Source organism: Oncorhynchus clarkii, chromosome 16 (assembly GCF_045791955.1).
Source record: "Oncorhynchus clarkii lewisi isolate Uvic-CL-2024 chromosome 16, UVic_Ocla_1.0, whole genome shotgun sequence".
Taxonomy (NCBI): Eukaryota; Metazoa; Chordata; class Actinopteri; order Salmoniformes; family Salmonidae; genus Oncorhynchus; species Oncorhynchus clarkii.
In genome coordinates, this window is record NC_092162.1 from 56,411,136 (window position 1) to 56,428,410 (window position 17,275).

At 42.7% G+C, this 17,275-nt stretch overlaps 1 protein-coding gene across 1 annotated transcript in view; it reads right to left on the bottom strand.

Moving 5' to 3' along the window:
- Positions 1 to 6,382: 6,382 nt before the first annotated feature.
- The window catches only part of LOC139368784 (cadherin-like protein 26), a 33,167-nt gene continuing 22,274 nt past the window's right edge, over positions 6,383 to 17,275 (bottom strand). Inside the window, exons 14-19 of the mRNA XM_071108122.1 lie at positions 16,827 to 16,910; positions 13,931 to 13,999; positions 10,440 to 10,547; positions 10,205 to 10,237; positions 10,004 to 10,075; positions 6,383 to 7,985 (exon numbers count right to left, since the gene is read on the bottom strand). Of these exons, the coding sequence (XP_070964223.1) occupies positions 7,779 to 7,985; positions 10,004 to 10,075; positions 10,205 to 10,237; positions 10,440 to 10,547; positions 13,931 to 13,999; positions 16,827 to 16,910 (573 nt within the window). The 3' untranslated portion in view covers positions 6,383 to 7,778. The remainder of the gene's footprint in view (positions 7,986 to 10,003; positions 10,076 to 10,204; positions 10,238 to 10,439; positions 10,548 to 13,930; positions 14,000 to 16,826; positions 16,911 to 17,275) is intronic.

Genomic DNA, 17,275 nt, shown 5'->3' on the forward strand with positions numbered 1-17,275 from the left:
GAATCCAAAAACGGTTCTACCTCAAACCAAAAAGAGTTCTCCTATGGGGACACCCGAAGAACAGGTTTTGACGGTGTGGGTGAAGATTGGCGGATCGTTGACATCCTCCACCGTGACTGTCACCTGATGTTGTGCACTGAAGTCCACAAGCAAAGGGAAAAGGTGATCAGAGGAAAGCGTGTAGATGCGAGAAGGAATTCTACAACGAGCAAAATTATCATGCTGTTTGTATGTGGCTGCTATGAAAGGGAACTATGTTTGCGTGTGATCAGGAGTGTATTAATTCCGCCGATCCTGTTGAAAACGTTTCTTAGACTTAAAGAATTGGGGATTAACATACCTGAATTTGTCCAATAGAATCTCTTGTTTGCAACTATTGGACTGATTACACCCTAGATCAGCTAGACGCAGACAAGAGTGTGCAAGGCGGTATTGGATGTGTCACTGTCTGCCACCTTCATTACAAAATGTTCCTCTCGACCTGTTCACCTAAGTTGTAAACTTTCATTCATAGACTAGGTTTTAGCAACCTCATGATAAGTATAGAGAAATATTAGTATCATGTAGTAGACTAAACCTATCGATGTTACATTGAGCTGGGTGAATGGCAGTCTACCAATATGCTGTAATAGAAATGGCCATGCTCATAAAAAAAAACCCATTAATGTCACCAACTGCCATTGGTAATTTAAATCCTAGTCTGAATGAAGACAGATGGTTCGGTCCCTCTCACAATAAAACTCCTATTCCACAAGTCACCAGAGGGAATCTCAAATGGTCTTCCCAAACTGTGTCCAAATTAATAGTTGCGCATGATAAACCACTGTGTCTGTCTGCCCGTCAGTCCATTGACCCTGCATCCCTCTATTCAGCAGATAATCGATAGCAAACATCAATCCTTACCAGTATCATGAGCAGACATGTAGTTGTAGTCATCCCCATCATGTATCCAGATGTGTGAAATTATGTTACTCCAATGCCACAGAGTGTGGGCTTGATCCCTAAGTACAATACAGATACAGGCCACCTGAGGTGAAAACACAGCTCGAGAGACGTGTCCTGGCTTCAGTATTTATCTCTCTCTTGCTCTCTTTTACTCTCTCTCTCTCTCTGAGGCCTTAGTCAGTCATGCAGTAACTACAGTACCAGTCAAAAGTTTGGACACACCTACTCATTCAAGGGTTTTTCTTAATTGTTTTACTATTTTCTACATTGTAGAATAGTGAAGACAAACTATGAAATAACACATATGGAATCATGTAGTGACCATAAGTGTTAAACAAATCAAAATATATTTTACATTTGACATTCTTCAAAGTAGCCACCCTTTGCCTTGATGACAGCTTTGCACACTCTTGGCATTCTCTCAACCAGCTTAATGAGGTAGTCACTTGGAATGCATTTCAATTAGCAGGTGTGCCTTGTTAAAAGTTAATTTGTGGAATTTATTTATTTCTTAATGCATTTGAGACAATCAGTTGTTGTGGCAAGGTAGGTTTGGTATACAGAAGATAACCCTATTTGTTAAAAGTCAGAGTCCATATTATGGCAAGAACTGCTCAAATAAGCAAAGAGAAATGACAGTCCATCATTACTTTAAGACATGAAGGTAAGTCAATCCAGAAAATTTCAAGAACTTCAAGTGTAGTCGCAAAAACCATCAAGCGCTATGATGAAACTGGCTCTCATGAGGACCGCCACAGGAACGGAACACCCAGAGTTACCTCTGGAGGAGGATGCGTTCATTATAGTTAACATTAGAGTTAACTGCACCTCAGAATTTGCAGCCCAAATAAATACTTCAGAGTTCAAGTAACAGACACATCTCAACATCAACTCTTCAGAGGAGACAGCGTGATTCAGACTTTCATGGTTGAATGGCTGCAATGGAACCACTACCAAAAGACACCAATGTGAAGAAGAGACTTGCTTTGGCCAAGAAACATGAGCAGTATGCCATCCCATTTGGGTTGTGCTTAGTGGGACTATCATTTGTTTTTCAACAGGACAATGACCCAAAACACACCTCCAGGCTGTGCAAGGGCTATTTGACCAAGAACGAGAGTGATGGACCCCCACATTTTTTGCAAAAAAAATATAACATTCTTTGGGCTTGCCTGTTTTGCATGTTATTTTGGTAGTAATACGTGTCACATATCAGTTTGCAAACAATGTAAAAAAGAAAATTTATAATTGAGTTAATAAAACCAAGTACAAACATGGTCTCTTTTTTGTTTTCTTGAATAAGGCAGCTACAAAATGCAGGTGTTTCAGCCTAGCTCAGTGATTTCTGTGGTGGTGGGGCAAGCCAGCAGAAAATACGGAGTGTCCCCATGAGTGACAGTATTCTGTCCCTCATGGGGACACTACATCACTGCAAAGTCTAAGGGGAGACCTCAAACATTCTAGCCCCTTGGGTGATGCCCTAGAGTTACATTAGAAGTGCCCATCCAAGAAGGGTCAAGGACATTAGCCACAGATAAAATTACATCAAACCACTGGTCTTATCAGTAGTCTTGTATGTCTTCCATTTCCTAATAATTGCTCCCACAGTTGATTTCTTCAAACCAAGCTGCTTACCTATTGCAGATTCAGTCTTCCCAGCCTGGTGCAGGTCTACAATTTTGTTTCTGGTGTCCTTTGACAGCTCTTTGGTCTTGGCCATAGTGGAGTTTGGAGTGTAACTGTTTGAGGTTGTGGACAGGTGTATTTTATACTGATAACAAGTTCAAACAGGTGCCATTAATACAGGTAACGAATGGAGGACAGAGGAGCCTCTTAAAGAAGAAGTTACAGGTCTGTGAGAGCCAGAAATCTTGCTTGTTTGTAGGTGACCAAATACTTATTTTCCACCATAATTTGCAAATAAATTCATTAAAAATCCTACAATGTAATTTTCTGGATTTTTTTTCTCATTTTGTCTGTCATAGTTGAAGTGTACCTATGATGAAAATTACAGGCCTCTCTCATCTTTTTAAGTGGGAGAACTTGCACAATTGGTGGCTGACTAAATACTTTTTTGCCCCACTGTAGCTGGATATACGCTGCACTTGCAAGATAGAACAGCACATTCCGGTAAGCAAAGGGGGGGTGGTCTGTGCATATTTGTAAACAACAACAACGCTAGATTTTGCTTGCCTGAAGTAGAGCATATTGTGATAGATTGCAGGCCACAATAATTGCCTAGAGACTTTTCAGCTATACTTTTCGTGGCTGTTTATTTACCACCACAGATAGATGCTGGCACTAAGACCGCACTCAGTCAGCTGTATAAGGAAATAAGCAAACAAGAAAACCACTCACCCAGAGGCGGCACTCCTAGTGGCCGGAGACTTTAATGCAAGGAAACTTAAATCAGTTCTTCCAAATTTCTAGCAACATGTGCAACCAGAGGGAAAATATATCTAGATCACCTGTACTCCACACAGAGACGCGTACAAAGCCCTCCCTCACACTCCATTTGGTAAATCCAACCACAACTTTATCCTCCTGATTCCTGCTTACAAGCAAAAATTAAAGCAGGAAGCACCAGTGACTCGGTCTACAAAAAAGTGATCAGATGAATAAGATGCTAAACTACAAGACTGTTTTGCTATCACAGACTGGAACACGTTCAGGAATTCTTCCGATGGCATTAAGGAGTACACCACATCAGTCCCTGGCTTTATCAGTAAGTGCATTGAGGATGTCATCCCCACAGTGACTGTATGTACATACCCCAACCAGAAGCCATGGATTTACAGGCAACATTCGCACTGAGCTAAAGGGTAGAGCTGCCGCTTTCAAGGTGCGGGACTCTAACGCGGAAGCTTACAAGAAATCCTGCTATGCCCTGCGACGAACCATCAAACAGGCAAATGCAGGGCTAAGATCGAATCATACTACACCGGCTCTGACACTCGTCTTATGTGGCAGGGCTTGCAAACTATTACAGACTACAAAGGGAAGCACAGCCGTGAGCTGCCCAGTGACATGAGCCTACCAGATGAGCTAAATCACTTCTATGCTCGCTTCGAGGCAAGCAACACTGAGGCATGCATGAGAGCATCAGCTGTTCTGGACGACTGTGTGATCACGCTCTCCGAGGCCGACATGAGTAAGACCTTTAAGCAGGTCAACATACACAAGGATGCGGGGCCAGACAGATTACCAGGACGTGTGCTCCGGGCATGTGCTGACCAACTGGCAGATGTGTTCACTGACATTTTCAACACGTCCCTGATTGAGTCTGTAGTACCAACATGTTTCAAGCAGACCACCAAGAACACAAAGGCAACCTGCCTAAATGACTACAGACCCGTAGCACTCACGTCCATAGCCATGAAGTGCTTTGAAAGGTTGGTAATGGCTCACATCAACACCATTATCCCATAAACCCTAGACCCACTCCAATTTGCATTCTGCCCAAACAGATACACAGATGATGCAATCTCTATTGCACCCCACACTGCCCTTTCCCACCTGGACAAAAGGAACACTTATGTGAGAATGCTATTCATTGACTACAGCTCAGCGTTCAACACCATAGTACCCTCAAAGCTCGTCACTAAGCTAAGGATCCTGGGACTAAACACCTCCCTCTGCAACTGGATCCTGGACTTCCTGACGGGCTGCCTCCAGGTGGTGTGGGTAGGTTGCAACACATCTGCCACTCTGATCATCATCAACACTGGCGCTCCCCAAGGGTGCACGCTCAGTCCCCTCCTGTACTTCCTGTTCACCCTCGACTGCATGGCCAGGCACAACTCCAAACCATCAGAGACTCCAGTCACCCAAGTTATAGAGTGTTTTCTCTGCTACCCTAAGGCAAGCGGTACCGGAGCGCCAAGTCTAGTACCAAAAGGCTCCTCAACAGCTTCTACCCCCAAGACATTAGACTGCTGAGCAATTCATAAAAATTGGGACAATTTACATTGACCCCCCCTCTTGTACGCTGCTGCTACTCGCTGTTTGTTTGTTACCTATGCATAGTCACTTCCACCTACATGTACAGATTACCTCAACTAGCCTGTACCCCTGCACACTGACTCGGTACCGGTGCCCCCTGTATATAGCCTCGTTACTGTTACTCTTACTGTGTTACTTTTTATTATTGCTTTTTATTTTAGCCTACTTGGTAAATATTTTCTTCTTCTTGAACTGCACTGTTTGTTTGTTAAGGGCTTGTAAGTAAGCATTTCATGGTAAAGTCTACACTTCTTGTCTTCGGTGCATGTGGCAAATAAAGTGTAACGACCCTGGGTTTATAAGCGCGGAAATCGACCCTGCCGCTCGAGCATGCTTTTGCGGCACAGTCGATAGCGCGCCGGACCTCGGGCTCGAAGGTCAAGGGTTCGAGACCTGCTCCCTGCTGTTTCATTACAAAAGTATGATTTGAGTTGATAAATTGGACACACCTGAGTGTCATTAATGTCTCTAGGACGGTCTAATAGGATAAAGTGCCAGGGCTGAATTCTTGTCCCAGTCCATCCGTGATGGGAAGTCAATTCAGCCCCAATGTCATTTACTTTAGAAGGTGGAAACTGTATAAAAAAATATTAGGACTTGCAATAATGTTACTAATAGAAATTGGTTTTCTAGCAAATGCTTATGTATTATAAACAAATCAAACTGTTAGCTCCTTATCGATCCTCTGCTTAGGATATGTATTACATAAAGTTGCAGCTCTACTGCAACATAGAGGACAATATTATCTAGTGCTTGATGTTGTGTGCATACTGTTTTTTATATGGCACAAACTTTACAGGATCAAGTCTTGTACCGCACCTCTACACACTCTAGGTCTCTCCACTCCTCTATTCTGTAGTATTACAGAACCTGTTCTACAACTTTGTCTGTAGCATCAACAGGAAGGGAGGGTCAGAGCATGTACTATCAGCATGATTCAAACTCAGTTTGCTGAGGGATCATTAGAATGGGTTAGATATGGGTACAAATTTAGATCTTAATTTGAGCCAGTTTGCTATAGCAGGAAAATAATCCTGCAGCAACAGCAAATGTGCATTATTATGTGGATTATAATTAATGGCCATTTTTGTAGGGGTTGATATATTCTTCATAAGAGAAAATCAAGTCTGAAATGTCCAAGTGGAAATTACGAACTTCAGAAGCCTTTTTAAACCTGAAATACACTACACGTTTTAAGATCTCCTGCAAAAGAGTGGTCAAATTAGTGCCAGGACTACACAAAAAATGACCTTCTCCTATTCACATGAATTGTTACAGTGGGTGTGTCAGTTTTACGGAGAACACAAGGGGGTGTTCCAAGGAATCCATGTCATTGAAGTGATTTCATGTCATGTTTAGTGTGACAACCCTTGAAAACCATTTAGAATCATAATCGTGTTGGTTGTGAGGTATGGCTGAGAGATACGGAGACACATTTCCATGACGCGCATACTTTAATCAAATTTGAAATATAAACAAAAACATTTTGATATATTGACTATTGATACAAAAGTGGCATAGCGGACGTTAGCAGGGAGTAAAAGAGAAGCAAAGAGAAGAAAAAAAAGACCAGTGCGCAAAAGTGAAGGAAACCAAGTCTAGTATTATACAGTGAACCTTTACGTTATGTTTAGGATACACAACAGCTCAGCTTTGATTGCTCTTAAAGGTTTGGTGAGGGCAGGGCACACACTGGTTCCAGGCTCTCAGATTAGCCATGGTTAGGCATTGTCACTTTTCTGCAGATAGGTGATGATTCCAAAATAGCTATCAATTGTTCTCCTGAATCTGCTGTGTCCCAATTCTATACTACCAGATATCGTGTTGGATTCTACTGCATCGAGGTCAAGAAATTAGTTGAAAGCAACATGTGTAAATCATTATCCTAAACAGAGAGAGGTTATGAATTATCATTCGCACAATAGTAAAACTCCCACAGAGGTGATGTTGACGTTTCCATTCAAGTGTTGGCATCGAAGTTATCCCATTCTGGCATAGCTCGTAGATCAAGAGATGATAAGCTGCTGCTGAAAAGTACTGTGAAGCGTGATGATAAAAAAACACATTAAACAACTAAACAACAGTGGTGGAAAAGTACCCAATTGTAATACTTGAACAAAAGTAAAGATACCTTAATAAAAAAGTACTCAAGTAAACGTGAAAGTCACCCAGTAAAATGTACGGATAGCCAGGGGTACACTCCAACACTCAGACATTATTTACAAACAAAGCATTTGTGTTTAGTGAGGTTGCCAGATTAAAGGCCCTATCGATGACCAGGGATGTTCTCTTGACAATTGTGTGAATTGGAAAATGTTCCTGTCCTGCCAAGCATTCAAAATGTAGTTATGAGTTATTTTCTTTAGTAACGTATTAGAGTAAAAATAAAAGTTGTCAAAAATATAAATAGTAAAGTACTATAAAGTATTTATGCTCAAGTACTTACTTTACACCACTGCAAAACAATCACCATACAAACACACCCCGGCCCTGTCAAAACATAAATTCATCCGAGCATGATGTGGTTTATTCAGTGCAGTGATTCATTGTGTCTTCAGACATCCAAAACATCAAAGTGTCTCTCCCAGTCCCTCCTTGTGTGGGTAAAAGCCAATCCAGCTTGGTTTTGGTCGGTATTTTTTTCCATCTGTCATATATGACACAAAGCATGATCCAGAATCTCAATGGACGATGTTTGGTGTAACTGTGTCCTCTTCTCCAGCTGATGGCTCTCACCCTATCAGTGTCGTAGAGCAGTTACGTTAGAACCATCTCCAGTCCCAGTCCAGCCAGTTGTGTGTGTTTGTGTTTGTGTTTATGTGTGTGCGTGTCTACAGCCTGATGTTCCTCTCCTGCATGTCCTTCTGACAGATGCCCCCCAAGGTGTTGAACTTTGACCCCAGGTCCCCCAGGAACTCCAGGTTGTCATCTAGATTGTTTAGCGACAGCTCGTCCAGTGACTGGCACTTGCTGCCTGTCCCCTCATAGCCATACCCGTAGGGTTGGTAGTCCACCTCGTCTCCAATCATATGCAGCTTCTGGAGATCCAATGTGTCAATGTTAGAAAAAAGTTATCTTAAATCATATTTGAATTAGATTCTACAAAATCTTATAAAACTCTCAATACTAGTAACTAAACAAGTAGGCTATTTATATGTAATAGATCCAATAGAGGGATACTTCTTACATTACAGAATTTGTATTAATGATAAGACAAATATTAGCACCATTTGTTCTTGTTTTCAAGACCACATGGTGCATCACACACATCTTTACCTAAATGTCTCTCTCTGTTCCAACACCACAGGCTACTTACTGTATGCAACCTTTTCCACATGTCTGCATGTCACATACAGTACCAGTCAAACGTTTGGACACACCTACTCATTCAAGGGTTTTTCTTTATTTTTACTATTTTCTACATTGTAGAATAATAGTGATGACATCAAAACCATGACATAACACATATGGAATCATGTAGTAACCAAAAAAGTGTTAACCAAGTCAAAATATATTTTATATTTGAGATTCTTCAAAGAAGCCACCCTCTGCCTTGATGACAGCTTTGCAAACTCTTGGAATTCTCTCAACCAGTTTCATGAGGTAGTCACCTGGAATGCATTTCAATTAAGAGGTGTACCTTGTTAAAAGTTCATTTGGGGAATTTCTTTCCTTCGTAATGCATCTGAGCCAATCATTTGTGTTGTGACAAGGTAGGGGTGGTATACAGTGGGCTCCAGTGTAGCGCAACGGTCTAAGGCACTGCATCTCAGTGCTAGAAGCGTCACTCCAGGCCCTGGATCGATTCCAGGCTGTATCACAACCGGCTGTGATTGGGAGGCCCATAGGGCGGAGCACAATTGACCCAACGTTAGGGTTTGGCCGGGGTGGGCCGTCACTGTAAATAAAAATGTGTTCTTAACTGACTTGCATAGTTAAATAAAAAAATAAAAACTGAAGATCGCCCTATTTGTTAAAAGACCAAGTCCATATTATGTCAAGAACAGCTCAAATAAGCAAAGAGAAACGACAGTCCATCATTACTTTAAGACATGAAGGTCAGTCAATGCGGAACATTTCAAGAACTTTGAAAGTTTCATCAAATGCAGTCGCAAAAACCATCAAGCTCTATGATGAAACTGGCTCTCATGAGGACCACCACAGGAAAGGCAGACCTAGAGTTACCTCTGCTGCATAGGATAAGTTGCCAGCCTCAGAAATCGGCAATTAACTGCAACTCAGATTTAAGCCCAAATAAATGCTTCACGGAGTTCAAGTAACAGACACATCTCAACATCAACTGTGCGGAGGAGACTGCGTGAATCAGGCCTTCGTGGTTGAATTGCTGCAAAGAAACCACTTCTAAAGGACACCAATAAGAAGAAGAGACATGCTTAGGCCAAGAAACATGAGAAATTGACATTAGACTGGTGGAAATCTGTCCTTTGGTCTGATGAGTCCAAATTTGAGATTTTTGGTTCCAACCGCCGTGTCTTTGTGAGACGCAGAGTAGGTGAACGGAGGATGTCTGCATGTGTGGTTCCCACCGTGAAGCATGGAGGAGGAGGTGTGATGTTGTGGTGGTGCTTTGCTGGCGACACTGTCTGTGATTTATTAAGAATTCAAGGCACATTTAACCAGCATGACTGCAACAGCATTATGCAGCAATGCACAATCCCATCTGGTTTGCACTTAGTGGGACTATAATTTGTTTTCAACAGGACAATGACCCAAAACACACCTCCAGGCTGTGTAAGGGCTATTTGACCAAAAAGGAGAGTGACGGAGTGCTGCATCAGATGACCTGGCCCCCACAATCACCCGATCTCAACCCAATTGAGATGGTTTGGGATGAGTTGGACCGCAGAGTGAAGGAAAAGCAGCCAACAAGTGCTCAGCATATGTGGGAATTTCTTCAAGACTGACTACCTCATGAAGCTGGTTGAGAGAATGCCAAGAGTGTGCAAAGCTGTCATAAAGACAAAGGTTGGCTACTTTGAAGAATCTCAAATATTAAATATATTTTAATTTGTTTAACACTTTTTTGGCCTCTTACCCGGTCTATGTGCTCTGAGATGTGCTGGTTTGACAGCAAGCCGAAGGAACGGGAATACCTCGAAGAGTTACTCTGAGGAGAGAGTGGAGAAAACACAAAAAACAAACATGGATGATTGATGGAGGAACAACAGTGTATGTCGTGTGTGTCAATGGTGTGGTGTCAAGTCGACCACATCCTGATGTGCACGGCAACACTTACCCTCATGGTATTGTTCCTGCTTGTAGTCTGGTACTGCAATTAGAAAATACACATTCATATTAAACGGATCGATTGCATTAATGCACCCACTTCACTGTATAAAACCTTGATAACCTGTAGTTAATCTGTAATAACCTGTATCTATACACCTGTCAAATCATACAGCACTATGGTAAATAATTCATAAAAGGAGGGTTATGTTTGCCTCTAGTGGCTGCCTGGAGATGTCACTCACCATGCCCCGCCCACCCTGGCTTCTCAGAGTTCCGTTGGCCTCGCCCATTCTCTGGAATGTTCCCCCTCCTGAGAACCCTCCCTCTCCTGACGAGGACACCTGGGTGACCTGGGGAGAGATGGAGGTTGAGTTCTGAGACACAGGCGCTGCTGCTGGGACTGCACTGGATGGCCGCTGTTTTGCAAGCTCTGACCCAACTTCACTATTTTGTGATTCTTTTGTCATTCATTTTTACTTTGTTTTCATGAAATGTATCCTCTATCATTTCTTACAACCGACAAGAACATTTATCAGCAGTTAATTACCTAAATTCAGCCTTCATCTTCAACTCATCTGCCCTGAGCTCTTTTTGTAATTCCGACCCAATTTTTGGGATACACAAGAAGAAACGCCGGCATTACAGAGGCAAGAGAGGAAGGATTCTGAAGCGTGTAAGGCGAAGGGAAAACCGGCCACCTCTTCCCTCCATTGTACTTTCCAATGTCACTTGATAATAATTTGCTTCTAAAGTGATTCTCGAACTGCAATATTCTCTGCATTTCTGAAACATGGTTCTTGGTCTCCATCACCACTAGGGGTGAAAAAGTCGTTGACCACTGTTATTTTACCCACAAGCAAGCATACAAGGCCCTCCCTCGTCAGCCATTCGGCAAATCAGATCATAACTCTGTACTCCTGCTTCCTGTTTACAAGCAGAAGTTCAAACAGAAAGTACGGCATTAGGAAATGCATCGGCGAATTTGTCCCCACAGTGAAGGTTTGCTGCGTCCCCAATCAAAAGCCCTGGAATAACACTGAGGTTGGCGCTAAACTAAAGGATAGGGCTACCGCAGACAGGGCTTTCGCAGCCAACCCTGAGGCTACGGCTGAGGACTGGAACAAGTACAAAAAGTCCTGCTATGTCCTCCGCAGAGTCATCAAACGAGCAAAAGGACAATATAGGAATAAGGTGGAATCATATTACACATGCTTAGACGCCCTCCGCATGTGGCAGTGGCTACAGTCCATTACGAATTACAAAGGAAGACCCAGCCATAAACTGCCCAACATTGCCTCTCTATCAGACAAACTCATTGCATTTTATGTATGCTTCGACAATACCAACATTGTGCCGGGTGTGAGGGCCGTCACCGAACCCAGATGATTGGGTGATATCGCTCTCCGAGGTCGACATGACTAAAGTCTTTAATCAGGTCAACACTCACAAGGCCGCGGGGCCCGACAGTATTCCAGGGCGCATTCTCAGAGCATGTGCAGAACAGCTGGCAGGCATATTCACAGTCATTTTCAACCTCTCCCTGTTCCAGTCTGTAATCTCCACATGTTTTAAGATAAACACCATCACTCCTGTTCCCAATAACTATAAGGCTTCGTGCCACAATGACTACCTCCCTGTTGCACTCACATACCATTTGTAATCATGTGGTGGTTTGAGAGGCTGGTTATGGCACACATCAACTCCAATTTGTACACCAACAGATCCATAGATGACACAATCTCAATTGTACGCCACACTGCCCTCACCCACATAGATAAAAGGAATACCTATGTGAGAATGTTGTTCATTGACTACAGCTCAGTGTTCAATGCCATTGTCCCCTCAACTCGTAACCAAGACTAAACACCCAGGTGGTGAGGGTAGGCAACATTACCTCTGCCACGCTGACCCACAACATGGGGGCCCCACAGGGGTGTGTGCTTAGTCCCCTCCTGTACTCCCTGTTCATCAACGACTGGTGGCTATGCATGATTCCAACACCATCATCAAGTTTGCTGATGACACAATGTAGGTAGGCCTGATCTTCGGCATTGATGAGACAGCCTACAGGGAAGAGGTCAGTGACCTGGCACAACAATCTATCCCTCAGCGTCAGTAAGACCAAGGAGTTGATCGTGGACAACAGGAAACGGGGGGCACACCCCCATCCACTTCAACAGGGCTGCAGTGGAGCGGGTGTCTAAATCACTCAGGACTTAAAATGTTGACAGTTCCTCTTCCACCTCATGAGGTTGATAAGGTTTGGCAAGGGCCCTCAAATCCTCAAAAAGTTCTACAGCTGTACCATTGAGAACACCTTGACTGGCTGCATGACTGCCTGGTATGGCAATAACACCGCCCTCGATCACATGGCGCTATAGAGGGTGGCATGAACAGCCCAGTAGGTCATTGGGGCCGAGCTCCCCGCCATCCAGAACCTCTATCAGGCGGTGTGAAAGGAAGGCCTGGAAAATCGTTGAAGACTCAAGCCACCCAAGCCATAGACTTTTCCCTCTACTTTCGCACAGCAAGTGGTACTGGTGCATCAAGTCTGACACCAACAGGCTCCTGAACATCTTCTATTCCCAAGCCATAAGACTGCTAAATAGCTAACAAAGTAGCTAACTAAATGGCTACACACACTATCTGAGTTAACCCTTGTCACACACACTGACACTCCAACACACGTAAACACTCACTCCATAGTTTGCTCACACACACATACATTTATACTGACGCTACACTCACCCACTCATATCCAATCATAATTTACTCTGCTGCTACTCTGTTTATCATATATCCTGATGCCTAGTCACCTTACCCCTATACAGTACATATTTACTTCTAGTGATCCAGTATCCCTGCACATTGTAAATATGGTACTGGAGCTGACCCTGTATCTCGTATGCTTACTTACTTTCTCATGTTCTTCTTATTTCTTATTTTTATTTCTTGTGTGTTTTTGTTCTACTTTTTTTATTTTTAGTATTACATCGATATTGATTACTGCATTGTTTATAGTTTGCAAGAAAGGCATGTGACATCAAAACTTGAAAGGTTATATACATTTTAATGTAGACTGATGCCCTACTCCATCAGCTGACTGAATTGTGTACCACTGTTGTCACCACTATTTTGTTGCGTTAAGTATCTAACATGGTATGAGCATGTTAGATAATGACATAGTAATAAGGAAAATGCACAAAGTGCTAAATGAAAGCATAACAGAGGATTATGAAGAGTTCAATTCTGTTATGTACACTGCGATGTAGTACCACTCAGTGTAGAACTACGGAAAGTATACCACTGAGACAGGTAGGAAGGGCATTTAAGATCTTCACTCTTTGAAATGTCTCTCACAAATAGTTGACACAGGTCAAATGCAATGTGTATCAGTGCTATTGACCAGACCAACGGGGTCAAGCTAAATAAAACATAGGCTAATATCCTCCCTGAAACAACGTTTCCCACAGTTCAGATTGAGCTGTAGCCAGTGAACAAGGGCAGGCATGAACTGCAAGTATTTCACACTGCCCAAGTGGTTTGATGTGATGTGAGACTTCCATCGACTAGAGATGAGATGCATCCAAATGGGAAAAGTATTTTAAGGTATTTAAAAACACATACTTTAAAAAAAAGTTTTAAAACAATGCATTGATGTTTGCATTGTGTGGACCTAAGTCTGAAACTTCAATGCTTGAAAATTGTCATTGTCAGTAAGGATGTCACTTACAATGGTCCTCCCTGTGGTTCTGTACATCTCATTGGTCTCTTGGGTCATCTCATTAGTCTTCTGAGTAAACTGTCAAATCAGAGAGCAAGAATAAAGCACAGCATAAACAACAGTTATTTAGACTGTGATCAAAGTGTTGTAGTAAGATGGTAGAAGATATAGTAACTAGTCTTGTTGTTGGTGGTGACAGAATTAAGAATATAATAATATTTACATTTTAGTCACTTAGCAGATACTCTTATCCAGAGCGATTTACAGTTAATGAGTTCATACATTTCATAATTTTTTTTCTCCATGCTGGTCCCCCGTGGGAATCAAACCCACAACCCTGGCATTGCAAGCGCCATGCTCTACTGTACCAACTGAGCCACATAATATGATATACAGGTATGTGGAGTAAAAGTTCTCTAACGGTGGCAAATGAGGTGGTGTAGTACAGATGTAGGATCTTCATTTGATCCCCCTGTTGCAGGAGAACTTTTCACTTATAGTGTATTTGAGGATTTAAAAGGCTTCGGACGTTTGTAATTTCCACTTTGAAATTTCAGACTTGATTTTCCCTTACGAAAATCTATCAACCCCTACAAAACTGTCCATTAATTATAATCCACATAATAAATCACATTTCCTGTTGCTGCAGAATTATTTTCCTGCTGTAGCAAACTGTCTCAAATTAGAATCCTACTTCTGTAGCAGATAGAAAGGTAGGGACAGGCATATAATAGGTAGTTCTGTTCAAACAGTAGCACTATCTTACAGATAGGAGACTTGGCTCCAACTCATTCTTCATGGGCAAGCATATGATACATATTGCTAGTAAATCCCTCAATCTTAGGAAACTATCATTTAATGTTACATTATATATACAAAATATATGTGGACACCCCTTCAAATGAGTGGATTCAGATATTTCAGTCACACCCGTTGCTGACAGGTGTACAAAATCGAGCACACAGCCATGCAATCTCCACAAACAAACATTGGCAGTAGAATGGCCTTACTGAAGAGCTCAGTGACTTTCAACATGGCACCGTCATAGGATGCCACCTTTCCAACAAGTCAGTTTGTCAAATTTCTGCCCTGCTAGAGCTTCCCCCGGTCAAATGTAAGTGCTGTTATTCTGAAGTGTAGGAGCAACAACGGCTCAGCCGCGAAGTGATAGACCACACAAGCTCACAGAACGGGACTGCAGAGTGCTGAAGCGCGTAGCACGTAAAAGATGTCTGTCCTTGGTTGCAACACTCACTACCGAGTTCCAATCTGCCACTGGAAGCAATGTCAGCACAATAACTGTTCATCGGGAGCTTCATGAAATAGATTTCCTTGGCTGAGCAGCCGCCCACACAAGCCTAAGATCACCATGCGCAATGCCAAGCGTCGGCTGAAGTGGTGTAAAGCTTGCTGCCATTGGAGTCTGGAGCAGTGGAAATGTGTTCTCTGGAGTGATGAATCACGTTTCACTTTCTGGCAGTCCGGTGGACGAATTTGGGTTTGGCAAGTTATCAGGAGAACGCTACCTGCCCATGCATAGTGCCAACTGTAAAGTTTGGTGGAGGAGGAATAATGGTCTGGGGATGTTTTTATAAAGTTCGGGATAGGCCCCTTAGTTACAGCATACAATTACATTCTAGATGATTCTGTGTTTCCAAGGCAACAGTTTGGTGAAGGCCATTTCCTGTTTCAACATGACAATTCCCCCATGCACAAAGTGAGGTCCATACTGAAATGATTTGTCAAGATCGGTATGGAAGAACTTGACTGGCCTGCACAGAGCCCTAACCTCAACTCCATTGAGCACTTTTGGGATGAATTGGAATTGGAACACCGACTGCGAGCCAGGCTTAGTCGGCCAACATCAGTGCTCGACCCCACAAATGCTTTTGTGGCTGAATGGAAGCAAGTCCCCGCAGCAATGTTCCAACATCTAGTGGAAAGCATTCCCAGAAGAGTGAAGGCCGTTATAGCAGCAATGGCAGGACCAAATCCATATTAATGCCGATGATTTTGGAATGAGATGTTCAACGAGTAGGTGTCCATCTTCTGAATCTCACTGATGTGGTACACCGGGCCTACTTCACCATGCACGCTGTGTCCTACACAATCCAATACACTCAATATCTTAGTACCTACTAATTTGCTCCATAATATCAGTACACTCTATACATCTCTGGTACACACTACTTAGATGTGGCCTATACTTAGCTCTTTAGTAGTCACATCTGTACTGTATTCTATAATTAATCTTCACCCTTTACAACATGCAAGTCTCCTCCAAGACTTGTAAGCAAATGTTTAGATTTCTAAAAGCACATTTTACAGTGGAACTGCCACCTGTTCTGGGCGCTCTAACACATTCTTTGAGCAGATGAGTCATCTTCCCTGCACAGTCAGCCTTACCATATAAATGTGGTTTGGAGAATGTGGTCAGTGTTGTAGGCTTACTCACTCTGCATGTGGCACAGGTTCTCATGAGTCACACCAAAATCATGGATGTGATCTCTTTAACTCTCTCATTGGTACTACAGAAACTAAATGATGATAATAGTGACCGAACCTGCTTCATTCAGTGATTACCATACATACAGTACGTTTTAGAGGGAAGCACACACCCTACACAGAAACCACTAATTACCTGTAACTGTCGTGATATTAATTCCTTTCCCCTCCAACATATGACACCTCACACACTCTCACACGCTCTCTCACACACTCTCACACAACTCCACCTAACCGTGCAGAATACACCCACAGATACGACATTGAAAAATCTCAGACCCTGTGTTGACCATAGACTGTTTTTTGTCTTTTTAAATAAGGGTTGTGACACGGAAAAATATGAGTTACAGAAAGAATGAAAAAGAAGACAAGAAGAAAGTAAGAATAGTGGCCAGTTTACCGGTATGCCTGGGGTGGCCTGCTTCATTCCATCTATAACTTCCCTGTTAGGAGTGGTGGGGGTCAGGATCAACATGGGCTCACCCTAAAAGGTAGGGGCAGGAGGGGAGGGAGAGAAGAAAAAAAGGAGGGTATGGGTATAAGAGCGGAAGAGAGGAGAGGTAAGTAGAGACGATGAGAAAATAACAAGAGTTTATGATTGCAGAGGAGAGGAAAGAGAAAAGAGATGAGGAGAGGAAAGAGACGAGGAGAGGAAAGAGATGAGGAGAGAAAAGAGGAAAGATATGAGGAGAGGAAAGAGATGAGGATAGGAAAGAGACGAGGAGAGGAAAGAGATGAGGAGAGAAAAGAGGAAAGAGATGAGGAGAGGAAAGAAATGAGGATAGAAAAGAGATGAGGAGAGGAGAGGAAAGAGAAAAGAGATGAGGAGAGAGATGAGGAGATGAGTAG